The following is a 14,355-nucleotide window of genomic DNA, read 5'->3' as shown; positions in this document are numbered from 1 at the left end:
AGTCATGGATATGAGATATCAAGTTGACACATGGGTATGCATTGGAGAATGTATACTGAATGACCCGCCATGAGAAAGTATCATGGATCGTTATATGAGTGTCATATACTTTCTCATGTGGCTATTAGTATGACTATTAGTCCTTAGACCTGAAGTCACCATGGTTCCCAACATAAGGAGTTACATACTTTGGCTTCGTCAAACGTCACCCGTAACTGGGTGGACTATAAAGGCGATTACTGGGTATGTAACAAATTATGTAGTGGGATGTGAGTGATGTAGATGGGATCTATCCCTCCTATATGACGGGAGTGATATCTTAGTTCTTGATAGAGTGAGACCACTAAAGTGCATGACCATGCCCAAATGAGTCAACATGAGATGTTGAGCTCGTTTGATTGAGTGAGTCTACTTGGAGTTCAAGACATAGATTGATTAGAGGATGACACGGTCTATGCCTCGGTTTAATCAATCTTGATATCAAGGATAGAGGGACATGGTCACATATTGTGAGAGTCACAATTAGTAGTCACAAGGTGATGTTGGATCTCAACATTCTTGTAGCTTGGGTAGTAGTGATGTGTTGCTAGATACCGCTCACTACTTATGCACCTAAATGAGTTTAGGGCATTGCCAACGTTACAAGAACCTATAGGGTCACACTCAAAGGGCAATTAGGTGGAAATTAGGTTCATGTGATGAACCAAGAGGATTAGATTCATGTGATGAATCAAGGTGGGTTAGGTGTAATCCAAACTAGACTAGTGGAGTTGATTTGATCAACTTTGGGAGATTAGAAGTCAAGTTTGACTTGACTTGAGAAGGAGAAATTTTGGGAGTCAAGTTTGACTTGACTTTGTGTCATGTCATCATAAATGTTGACTTGACTTTTTGCCATGTCATCATTTATGTTGACTTGACTCATGCCAACTCATGGTCAATTATTGACTTGACCATTTGACCTTTAGGTGAGGTGGCATGAGTGATGGCCAATGGTGAGCCTCCACATCATCATGCCACCTCATGGGAGGTTACAAGAGGATTTTGTAACTCATGTGTGTTAATGCTTTTTAATAGTGATTAATTAGCATGAATGCATGGTGGTGGCCGGCCACTTAAAGGTGAGAAAAAACCTTGTTTTCTCTCCTTACACGTTGAGGTTTTTTCTTGCTTATCTCTTCTTGTTTTTCCTTCTCCTCTCCCTCTCAACTTGCTGTTGAAAGCTCTAAGGGTGCTAGCACACTCTAAGCTTTCGATTCCACATATTTGTCCGAGTGGATACCATAGAGGAGACTACACGAGTAGCTCTCGAGATCCGACTCCACCGTGGACGAGCGGGATACGCGAAGGGCACGCATCGAGGGTAACGATCTCTTCTCGTAGATCTAGTGTAGATATAGGTTTTAAACATGTGCATGAACGTATTTTATGTTTTATCTTAGCACGGATCCAATGGCAAGGGTGTTCCGAGGTTTCCGCAACGCAAAAAGCAGTTTTTGCGGCTCAAAAAATCCAACAGCTACCTCATTAGGGTTTGTGCAGCACTTGTCAAGAATTATCAGAGATTAAGATTAGAGAGAGTCAGCTTAACTAGGAGTTTTTTACCTGAAGGGGCTCCTATATGCAAGCGTCAGCTAGGCGGGTCCTAAAGGATATCTGGACTGCACGAGGGGGAAGAGGAGAGGGACACCAGAACAAGTTAACTTTGGATACATCAAGTACCATTAGAAATTAAAATTTTCAAGCTTCAATATGGGGCTCTCTAGATAATTTACTTCTACCTAAATACATCTATATTAAAATGCATTATGCCCAAATTATATATCTTGAGTATTATTCCAACAATGTGGTATGATCATTTTTTGAGATCATATATTAAAGGGAGTTTCATGCACTTGACTATTCATTCATCATGATTATATTAGCCTACACAATCAATTTTGTCAAATAAAACTTAAACATATTCATTAGCCATCAAAATCATGAAAAGAGCAACACTTCATCTTAAAATTATTCATCTATTATTTAACGTCTAGCGAACCAACACCTTCATTTTTTATCAAGAGCTAGTCAACTAAATTGATTAGATCTACAGTATCAAAATAGATCTACTCAAGCTAGCTTCCTCTGTTTTACTCATTACATAGATGGGCTGAGCACTAGCACACGAGTGAAGAAGCAAGATGGACTACTAAATGCCCCCCTATAGCATGGTCAGAGGTATATCGACCTAAAGTCGAACGTGGTTTTGGATTGAGGAACTTAAAAGCATGGAACCTTGCATTACTGGCCAAGGTACTATGGCGTATATAGGACAAGAAAGATACTTTATGGATTTGGTGGGTACATCATGCATACTTACAGAAGGATGGGATATGATAGTGGCGAGTTAAACACACGGACTCACCACTCATAAAAGAGCTGCTACATATCATAGATCGTATTTTGGCATGGGGTAGGCCTTGACCACATGGTTCAATCAACAAAAGGGGGTCTAGCGGGCTTACAATAATTTCAAAGATGTAAGGCCCCAAAAGGCATGGGCGAGGACAGTTTGGTAGGGTTACCTTCAGCACAACCATACTTTCACACTATGGCTACTAACGCATAGGAGGCTACCTACACATGATAGAAAGGACTATTTGGATGAAAGAAGATGCGCTTTCTGCCGTCAAGAGGAGGAGACATTAGATCACATTGTTTTTCGATGTGGGTAGACTAGTCAAATATGGGGGAGAGTCAGGTTGTGGCTACAAATGAGTCCATAGATGGCCACTTACTGACGTATGCTCCAAATTTACAGACATCAATATCGGGGGACTTCCATCCTGACCAGGGCACGTCATCTTTCAATGTCAGCTCTTGTGTATTATATTTGGAGGGCAAGGAACCGCAACATGTTTGACAACATATGACTTGATGTTGAATTGACATTCAAGAAGGCATAGATATATATCTACCGGGCGCTTGATGTATACTCAGATCTACCACTCCGTCAGGGCTAGTATTGCTTCAGCATGGATGAAGTTTCTCAGGATTTTCTTTAGGCATGGATTGAACCTTTGTTGGAGTGTCGTGGTGGCTATAGATAGAGATTCACTAGCATTGAGTGGTGGTTTCGCTCGAAGATGAGAGAGGAGAGAATGTATCTTGAGCAGGTGAGGGATGATTTCATACCTATTGATTGGGAGATTTCATTTGTGTTTTGTGAGGAGCAAGAATGAGTCAATGTAGAAGTGGATGTGTGGTCAACAAAGAATGACTAGATCCATCATAAAGATCTATTTAGCCCATAGTGAATGGCTCGTGGTAAAGATATGTCAAATTCGTTGATGGTTGAGACTTTGCCAAAAAACCTAAAGAAGGTGAATAAACTCGCCAAGAAAGATTTATCTAGTCTGTAACAAACGGCTCGCAGTAAATGCACTTCAAATCCGTTAATGACTAAGGCTTTATCAAAAAACCTAATAAAGATGAATAGATTCATCAAGAAAGATCTATTTAGTCTGCAACAAACAACTCGTGGTAAAGATATTTCAAATCAATTGATAGTTGATCACTTGTTAAAAGTGAACATAGGGATGCAAGACTCAAGATGGATGTATGGGGGATCATATATGTATGGCTCAATCAGGGAGGCACACGAGCAGCCGTATACTGATGGAGGCTGCTGCAGCCAAGAGTGCTCAGACACTTTTGCTTGGCATGTGTGTTGGAGTTGGAGGCATTGAGGCCCTAGAGGACGGATGGAGGATTGTCAGAGGAGGCTGTTGGGATGCATATGATACAGGAGTACCTACAGAGGTAATTGTTTGACATTGAAAATAAAAGCTAATCTATCTGAACTTTCATGTGTTGCTATGGAAGACGAGCAATAGACTGTTGATTGCTTTGCAGTAAATGTATTGATACTCATATGAGCATTTATATGTTATGCCTCGAATACTTGTTCGACACTTCGGCACACATATCATGAATAGAAAATCTGAGTCAATGTTATAATTGTGCTTTGTTTTGATATATATATATAGAGAGAGAGGACATGGAAAAGCAGTCATTTATCAATGATGAAATAAGTCGATCACTGTGGAAAAATAACAGTACTGTTTGTAACACCTCCATCGTATCTATTCGATCTGCATAACAAATTAAATTATTTGAAGTAGCGAGGAGAAAAAACACTGGCTCGCCCATATTCACTTTCACCGGACCACATTAAGCAACATCATGGTTGAGTTAAGCGAGTGCTTGGGCCTCAATCTCGCGCCGGACCATAGTGGCATAGACCCCGCCAGGGTGGTTCTCAGCCAACTCCTCGTGGCTCCCCAACTCCACCACTTTGCCTTCCTGCACGACGGCGATTCGGTCAGCATGACGGACGGCGGCGAGCCTGTGCGCGACCACGATGGTGGTGGCGTGGACGGAGGCCATTCGTAGCGCCTCTTGCACGTGCTTCTCTGACTCCGCGTCCAGCGCACTGGTAGCTTCGTCCAGCAGCAGGATCCTCGATCTCTTGAGCACGGCGCGGGCGATCGCTATCCGCTGCTTTTGCCCGCCAGACAGCTGCAGCCCGCTCTCCCCTACCTACAGAGGAGGAAGTTGAATCGGCGATCACCCAATTAAGATTAGTTATTATTTACGATTGTGATACGATTAAAAGTGAACCAGAGATCGGATCGGATATATATGAACGTAATTGCTTGCCTGGGATTCGTAGCCCTGAGGGAGACCGGATATGAACTTGTGGATGTTGGCCTCCTGCGCTGCCTCTTCGATTTCCGCCCAGGAAGCGTTGGGGTTCCCGAACCCAATGTTCTCCCTGATGGAGCCGCCGAACAAGCAGGGCTCTTGCCCCACCAGAGCGCACTCCCTCCGCAGCCACTTCAAGTCCGCCTCCCTCACGTCTATCCCCCCAACACTCACCCTCCCAGCCGACGGATCGTAGAGCCTCTGCACCAACCAAATCACCGTCGACTTCCCGCTTCCGCTTCCCCCGACCACTGCCACCGTGCTCCCCGCCTTCACCCGCAGAGACAAACCCTGCAGCACCGCCACCCCCGGCCTCGACGGGTACGCGAACGTCACCTTCCGCAGCTCGACCTCCAGCCCCCTCCCCAATTCCACCCTCCGCCCTCGCCCGATCGTCTTCACCGCTGGCCGCCGCTTCATGATGCTGAGGACGCGGTCGACGGCCGCAGGGGCGCCCGCCGTGTTGGGCGCCAGGCCCGCCAGCTGGCCCACCGAAAAGGAGCTCAGCACCAGGATGAGGAACACCTTGCACACGTCCCCGAAGCTGGAGCGATGCGTTTCCATCAGGCGCGCGCCGGCCCATAGCGTCAGGGTGTACGCGGCGTACATCGAACCTTGTGACAGTCCGAGTGCAATGCCCACCAGGTGGGATTTGCTCGTTGACTTTCTCATGGGCTCCGACAGGGCCCGGTCGAAGGAGGAAACGATTTGTTGTTGAGCGGAGAAAGCTGCGACGGCCCGAACGTTGCCAACGGCGCCGGCGGCCACGCTGCTTGCGGCCGCGTAGGCGGCGTTCTCCACCTTTGGGCCCAGGTTGATGAGTAAACTGAAGTAACTAGCTCCGAGGGTGAAGGGCGCCATGGCTGCGGCTACCAGTGTCAGCCTCCAGTCGAGCGTGAACGAAGCGCCCAGCCCGGCGGCGGCCGAGCCCAAGGCCATCAACAGGACCGACACGCGGTCTCCGAGCATAGAGCGGAAGGCGATGCAATCCATGGAGAGTCTGGAGATCAGCGCGCCTGTGGAGTTGTCGTCGAGGTCGAACCACCCAGGCTCCTGCCGGAGGATTGCCCGGAACAGGAAATCCCGGACGCGGACGGTTAGTCTAGCGCCGGCCCAACCACAGAAGCCCTGTTGGCCTGTCATGGTAACAATGCAGCCCAATCCCAGGCCCACTATCACAATGGCAAGGCGCGCGATATCCCGCTTCATCTTTTTGGCATCGGAATGAAAGTAGATTTGAAGTGCTTCCCCGAGGAGCAAAGGGAAGATGGAGAAGATAGCACCCGCAACAATACCCATGAGGAAGCCAACCAGCAGAGCCGGAGCCTCCGGCCTCTGAAGATTCCATATCTCGGAGGTCTTAATCTTGGTAGCTCTTTGCGCGTGCATTTGTTTCTGTTCTTCCACCGATTGCAGTTGCAGGGGCTTAGCGTAGCTCTGCATCATGTGAGAGGCGGAAACCTCACCGAAGCTTTTGAACTGGACCTCATTGCGCGGGTCCGATGCCATCGACCGAATAAGATCGTTACTGTTCTTGACGTTGGTGTTGTCGTTCGCGAGCTTTACTAAAGCAGCATAAGGCCCAGCCCGGCTCATGAGATCCTGATGGCGTCCGGACTCGACAACGGCGCCGGAGTCGACGACCACAATGATGTCGGCTGACCGAACGGTGGCGAGGCGGTGGGCGATCACGACGGTGGTCCGGCCGGTGGGGAGTCGATCGATTGCCCGTTGAACGGCAGCCTCGGATTCGGGGTCTAGAGCACTTGTGGGCTCGTCGAGGAGGAGGATTTTAGGATTCCTTATTATTGTCCGTGCCAACGCAATCCTCTGCTTCTGGCCCCCTGACAGCTGCGTTCCACGTTCACCTACCTGCCATTTGCACAACACTAACGACAATAAGAAGAGAAAGGATACAATGTTCATGTGTAAAAAACTTGGAACCTAATCTTCATATAAATTCCTCCTCTTACAGAACATGTGGATATATAGTTAATAATCTTCTACCTTGCATGTAAGTGGTGGAACTACACATTCAATTCAATGCTAAAGTTTCAGACAGCGAGCATCACCTGTGTGTCGTATCCCTCAGGGAGCCCGGATATGAAGGTATCAGCATTTACAGCAGCACAGGCGGCCATAGCTTCCTTCCTGCTACAATTCTCTTTGCCCAGCATCACGTTCTCAATTATGGAAGTGGAGAAGAGGATAGGCTCCTGCCCCAGCAGCCCCATTTGCTCTCTCAGCCATTTGATATTTAGAGTCCTTATATCCTTACCGTCTAAGCATATTGATCCTGGCAGCCAAACAGAAACAAAAATCAACTAACGTGTCATGCCAATCCTCCAATCTTGAGTCTGCATTGACAGCGGATGCACAGACTAACTTTATGGCGTTTTAACAAATTCAATCCATCCATTACCTCGCAATGGATCATAGAACCTCTCTATGAGTGCAAAGATGGTGGATTTGCCACCTCCACTGGCACCCACAAGCGCTGAAGTCTTCAATGCTGGGATTGAGAGATTGAGGTCTCTGAGTACGATGCTCCCTGGGCGCGAAGGATACGCAAAATCAACACCCCTAAAGTCCACTTGACCTTTTACCGATGAGAGCACTAGCCCTTCTGTGCTGTATGGATCGATCTCTGGTGTTCTATCAACGATTTCAAACACCCGGCCAGCTGCCACCGTACCTTGAGCAAACTGGGCGTAGTACGACAATGACAAAGCTAACCCCCTGCAGCCCCACATGCGAAGAGGATTTTAATTTTTCAAGTTTCAATAAATAGGTCATATCCCAAGTAATACGTTACAGTATGAAATAGCTACTACTAGCTACGGTTTCTTTAGAGAATTACGTACGTGAAGAAGCTATTGAAACTCTCTCTCTACGGCGTTTAAACAAAGACCTTTTTAACTCTGAAGAACTGATTCTGTTCAAATCACTATTACCACTCTAATCTATCTGTGATTGCACTAGCTCTAGTTATAAGAAGCGAACGAATGTGAAGGAGAGGTAGAACTAGTACCTTCCGCCTACATTAACAGCAAAGAAGCAAGCAATGGCAGCTCCTCCTGTTATCTCTCCTTTGGCCACCAGCAAGGACCCATACCAGAAGGCCAGAGCCCATTGTGAATAGGTCACGAGATAGATCACACCCATGCCAGCACCCTTCGCAAACCCTGTCTTCACTCCGATGGGTGCAGACTTATCGAGCCACTCCTTATACTTTGTTGCCATTCGGTCCTCCATCACCAATGATATAACGGTCTTGATCGAGCTAATTGCTTGTTGAGCTACATTGCCAGCTTTTCTGTAAGAGGCCTGTTACAAATAATTTCAAACACGAACACAACGCAGTCAACATGATGTCGTAGTTAATAGGATCCATCGATCAGTGATTATATATTATATATCGTCTCTAACCTCTTCCTCTGCTGTGAGACCGACATAAATCGCCTTGTAAGCAATGCCACAGATCATCATCACTGGAGTAACAGAGAAAACCACCAGGGCTACCTTCCATGCCTTGAGGAAGCCCACCATGTAGCCGCAGACGAATGTAAAAATGTGTTGAACAAAATGCGCCATCTCCATCACATTCAGATCAATAAGATAAACAACAGACCACCATAATGATAAAATAAGTTTTTTTCTTTTTGATCTTCTAAATGATAGTGGAGTAAAATGATGGAAGCCGTCAACATACCTTTTCCCCTATTACTTCCTGGATCTGTGCGACATCGCTGGATATGCCGTGCATCACATCTCCCGTGCTCATCTCCATGTCGAAGAAGCCAATTTCTTGCCTCAACACAGCTCGAAGGTATTCTCGTCGAATCCTCTGCGCCGACCTTTCCCCAACCAATCTCCAGCAAGTAATCTCTGCGACCAAACATATACAAGGTAAGTATCTCAAACAACTAATTAATTACTACTCCATCTCTCGCTCACCCATATAAGATCCGACGACAACCACTGCCGCAAGTGCAATCATGTAAAGAGATATCTGCAAACGCAAAGATCCAACATGTAAGAAAAGGAGCATTACGTATTTGAGCATCAGTGCAACTTAATTACCCTTTCGACCTCCTTAACCATGTGGCTTCCGGAGTCCGTGGCCAACTTGTCGACGACATTCCCAAACAAGTAGGAGTACCAAGGAAGCGATCCGCCATTGATCAAGGACCCGATGCAGCCAAAGAAAACCAGAACCAAGTCCAACGCAGTCGAATACTTGAACAAACCAAAGAGACCCACCGTCCGGCTCACCGGCACATCTTCCTCATCGCTGTCGCTATCGTAATCACTCTCACTTTCATCGCCTCCGTCAGGTGTTTCATCATATGTTCGGTGCGCATCCCCTGGTTTACAAATCAAACTCGCACTGCTATCCCGCCACCTACTCGGCGTCGCACAGGTTTCGTAGCCCTGGGAGAATGATGCGTCATGTGAAACAACATCTAGGGGGTTGCCATAGCTCCTCGGAGGAATTGCTTTCGCTTCGCTGTAATCGAACACGCTGTCGAAGGAGCTGTCGATGACAGAGTTCTTAGGCCGGTCGCGTCGGCGTTTGGCAACCAGCGCGGATGAGTAGTCGGAGCGGCTGAGCTCGATGCTCCGGAGTGGAAGCCTTCTCGATCGTTCACCTTGCGGATTGGCGTTACCAGATACGTAGAAATCTCGGGCCGTCCGGTGGAGGAAGACGGCTGAGCTGTGGTCACTACGGGGGGTGTCGTAGCCAGGCGGCGTCCACGGGGATACGGCGGCTCCGAAACCAGTCAGCTCTCCCCATCGGGTAGGCTCGACCTGCCACGAGACGGAGGTCTGCCACGAGGTGTCGTCGTCGAAGTCGCGGATGGGCCGGCTGGATCTCCTGCGAGGCGCGGGGCTACGTGAGGCGATGGGGGTGGTGTGGTGGCCACGGATGGCGGAGCGGCCGCGGGAGGTGGTACGGCGGTCGACGTCGAAGGAGAAATCGGCCATGGAAGAGGAGAGAGGAGAGCGGAGGCTCGAGGCGCGAAGGGATCGATGTGATGGAGGAAAGAACAAGAAAAGATTTATATCGCGGAAGAAATGATATTGGTGGGTGAGATTAACAAAGGGTACTATGGAATTGAAAGCTTCTGTTAAAATGATTATTTTAATTTAATACCATGGCTGTTGATATTGCTACTCTTATTTTCTTTCGTGAAAAATTATGGAAATTGTTAAATTATTTAAAATTGTAAAATAGCAAAAGAAGTATCATTGTAGATCAAATGAGTCAAAAAAAATATAGAAAATATCAGAAATAACAAAAAATAGTAAAGGAAATATTATTACCATTTTGGATAATTTGTCAAGAATTTTTTTAAAAAAAAATTTAACATCACTCTTACGCACTATTAACTTAAATTTATCATACAAGACTTTTGTGAAGTTGGTAAAATACCATGTACCTATCACATAATTTTTAAAATGGCAAATGAATAGAATTTTAATATTTTTAATAAATATTTAATGAAAAAAATTAAACTATCATACATTTGTGAAAATATTAAAAAGTTATTTTAGATTTATGTATAAATTGGGTAAATAACAGAAGAGTGTTTTTTTTAATTTATCATCAAAGCTCATCTTATCCATCCATAATTTTCTTTCAAATTTGCTCCTTAATCCCTGCTCAAATAAATTTGGCCAACCCAAGCCTCTTCTGGTCTAACATATTGTTTGAATTAATTTATAGATTGTTGGGATCTCTTATACGAAAACTAATAATATACGTAGCAAAAATAGGATCCCATTCAATGATTCATATGAAAAAATCGTACAAAATTCTAATTAAGAGTTATACAGTTATTGTGTGCCCTTAGCGTATTCCGCTAGTCCTTAGTTCGTCGGATCTCTACACGATCAAAATGGTCATGCCTCTAGTAGTGTTCACACGAACACAATCGCAATCTCAAAGATGTACCTTAGTTGTGCTAGCAACTAGGAATGGTTCACAAAACAAGAGGATCTTGTGTGTTTCGGCCAAGAAGAAGGAGAGGAAGAAGAAGAGGGATGATGAGCACTCTTTCTCTTTTAAAATTACAAGAAGCATTTTTGTATTCATCCAATGAATAAAAAGAGTCTTTGCCCCTTGAGCTTCCCCTCCTCTTAATGCCCATAAATCATAATGAATACCAAAAACTCTTGGTATTCTTTTTAGCTCTTCATTTTTTATTCATCCAATGAATAGAATGTCCCTTAGCATTCCTCTTTCATAATATTTCATTAAACCATTTAATGAACATTATCCATTATTAAATGGTTGAGTCTAATATAAATGATTCTAACTCGGATTAGACTCAATCCCATAATCCAATTGGATTCATTTGAGTTTAACTCAATTAATCCAATTTCGGATCACATTTTAGTTAAACTAAAATTAACTTATCTCTGAAATATCATATTCTTTGTGTGTGCCCCAATAAGTTCTCATAACATTGGCAATGCATCTAAATCACTTTAGACATATAAATAACGAGCGTCATTTAACAATACATCATTACTACCCAAGTGACGAGAAAGTTGATATCTGACCTAACCTTTCCATGTTTATTATAATATATAACTTTGTCCTTCTATCCTCAATATCGAGATTGATCAATGAGGCATAGACCATATCATTCTCTTATCAATCTTTATGTTTCTTGCTCTCCGAGTAGACTCACTCAAGCAAATGAGCTCAATATCTTATATTGACTTATTTGAGCATGACCATGCGTTCTAGTAGTCTTTACTCGATCAAGGGACCCACAGATATCACTTATATCATATGGGAGGGATAGATATCATCCACATTACTCACATCCCTCAAAATTTATTGTATACTCAGTGATCGACTTTATAGTCCACTTTGTTACAGGTGACATTTGACGATATCAAAGTATACAACTCCTTATGTAGGCAACTATAATAACTTCAGGTCTAAGGACTATTCATACTAATAGTCACTATGAAAAAGTTAATGACACTCATATAACGATTCATGAAACTTTCTCATAGTGGATCAATTCAGTATATTCTACTACAAAAATATAGATTATTAGTAATGAATCTTAGCAACAAAATATTTTCGTCGTAACTTGGCGACGAAATCTTATTTCATCGCCAATTTGCTATGAATTTGGTGATGAAACTAATTTAGTTGCGAAAGTAGCGATGTAATACTTTTCATCACGGAAATCATCGCTAAATTAATGTTTATCACAAAAATCATCGCAATTTGATGATGAATCATGAATTCGTCACCAATTTACGGCAAATGACGAATTCGTCGCCAACTTTGGCGATAAATGATGTATTCATCGCCAACGTTTGTGATGATTCATGAATTCATCGCCAAAGACACTTTATGTGGTTTAGTAATCCTACGATCTGTTGGTGGATCACTTCTAAAAAGACACTATATTTCTCCTTCTTGAAACTCATTCAATGGTGGAGAAACCTCTTACAAGCAAAAGAGAGTACAAGGATTACAAAGAAAGCTTGAGTACAAGGGAGAAGCTCTCATAAGATTTAACTAATCTTATTTTCACCAGTTTTCAAGACTCAAATGATCTTTCATTTTATAGGATTTAATCCTCCAATATTTCTTATTGTTTATTGTCTATCAATCAATTGGATTGCACCATCATTCAAATGATCCTTCATGATCAGACTGCTTATTGTGCAGAATGTCTCTTGATTGCTTTAAAAATCAACAATTAGTCAACTAGTAACTCACTATCAGTCGATTGCTTATTATCAATTAATTGCCTAATTGACTCAGCTACGAATAAAACTATTCTATTCATTGGCTCTTTAGACCTAGCCAACTTTTTCATCAATATATTGACTAGATTCCGCATTAATCGAGTGTTCCAAATCATAAAATCTAGCTAATCACAATTTTAGAGTTTTAGTTGATCAATTGACTGTCTATTTTATTAATCATCTCTACCACCAGTTGTCTAAACTCCACATCAATTGATTGGTGAAGGTTCAAACCCTAAATCACTTTGTGGTATTGGGTTTTCCAACCACTAGTCGATTAAACTTCAAAAGCAGTAACAACTATGACCACCTCTAAAGTTGAGTTAGCCGATATTGAGTTCTACCTTCATTTCTATGGATAATGATTACTCAACATTTATAGCTCAATAAAGTTTTACCATCCCAACTTAACTTCACCCTTAGTCACCTCTTGCTAAATTACTCAATCCTTTAGATGCATAGAGCCCTTGGCTCCTCCATATGTCATCCTTCATTCCTTTGCCTATGTAGTCCATCTCCTTTGACTATCATCCTATCTCGATGCTTCTCATCTTATGTTCCTTCTGTTTACCTCATGTAACCGTCTCCGATCACTTATGGACCTCAAGTCATCAAGTTGTCAACCTGCCCGCATTAGTTCATTACTCCAAAGCAACTCCAGCACTACCTCATTGTTGATCATCTTGTAGTTCCTTGAAAATCCTACACTATCTTTCCCTGATCTTTTCGAACCTAGAAATCATTGAGCATACCACTTTGTCCACACCAAGACAACATCCGTACACTTCAACCTTGTCGAGAGACTCTAACCTACATGTGTGTTCCTTCAAGTCTTTACGTACTCAAACACATATATGAAATAATGCTTTACTTAAAGATCAAAATCTAAAATTACACGGGACCACTTAAGGCACAATTGAAACCAACAAGAGTGAAGTGGATTTTAATAACAAATAATAATAACGAGGTTTGGGTTATGGATTTTTTAAGAGTTGTTGGTTGAGTTTTTTTAGCTAATGGATGAGGTGGGTTTAGTGCTTTGAGCGGGTTTAAAGGACAAATTTGAAGACAAGAACGGTGATATATATTTCTTTTATGATAAATCCAAAGGTACATCCCTTATGATTAAAAAAACATCCTTTTGATTTTATCTAATTCTTGTTAAAAAAATAAATATTTTAACAAGCTTTGACAAAAATATAACAAACATTTTCTTCACTATCAGCCTGCAAATTTTTTTAAGAGAGATTCTTCAACTCTTTTTAGCCACTTCAAATTATAACTGTTTTCGATTTTAGAGAAGATCAAGTCAACGAGTGACTTTAATCAGTCTAATATGTACTAAAACTAATCTGAATTTACAAAGAGGAATTGACAACAGCATATATTATATTTGGGTGGGCATTCGTTCTGCTCTGAGAAAGAAACGTTGTCTTACATGTTGGTTTATGGTTCACTTATTTTACGTCAGCTACGTGTAGTAGTTTATTCATCAAGTCAATGTCTCTCAAGCTGGACTTGACCCACAAAAATTTGTAATTAATAAGAAAAACTTGTTAATTTTCTGTGCTTAGATTCTGACAATTAATGGTTAGCCGGCAGATATAATCTATGCTATTTGTTCTCATCTTCTAGCTCACTTGGCAATTTTGAATAGGACTCCACCAGTTGGCAAACGTAACAAAAGTATCTAGAAATCTGAGAACAAATCAGGCTATGAAATGATATCAACTTTGAGATAAAAAATTGACCCAAACTGAAGACAAGCACTAGAACCATTGAACTATTTATGTTTGCTTCGTTATCAGTTCAGAGAATATA

At 42.9% G+C, this 14,355-nt stretch overlaps 1 protein-coding gene across 1 annotated transcript; it reads right to left on the bottom strand.

The window, feature by feature from the left end:
- Window positions 1–4,236: 4,236 nt before the first annotated feature.
- LOC141845386 (ABC transporter B family member 19-like) lies at window positions 4,237–13,049 on the bottom strand. The gene is made up of 10 exons (XM_074733450.1): window positions 12,962–13,049; window positions 8,833–9,878; window positions 8,707–8,761; window positions 8,462–8,637; window positions 8,179–8,343; window positions 7,781–8,076; window positions 7,172–7,488; window positions 6,822–7,045; window positions 4,705–6,621; window positions 4,237–4,584 (listed from the first exon to the last, which is right to left on the bottom strand). The coding sequence occupies exons 1-10, from the start codon at window positions 13,047–13,049 to the stop codon at window positions 4,237–4,239; spliced, it is 4,632 nt and encodes a 1,543-aa protein (XP_074589551.1).
- Window positions 13,050–14,355: the final 1,306 nt, after the last annotated feature.

The sequence above is a fragment of the Curcuma longa genome, chromosome 14 (assembly GCF_044706935.1).
Source record: "Curcuma longa cultivar G26 ecotype Majalengka, Jawa Barat chromosome 14, ITB_CL_G26_1.1, whole genome shotgun sequence".
NCBI lineage: Eukaryota > Viridiplantae > Streptophyta > Magnoliopsida > Zingiberales > Zingiberaceae > Curcuma > Curcuma longa.
This window is presented reverse-complemented; position numbering and strand designations above follow the sequence as displayed.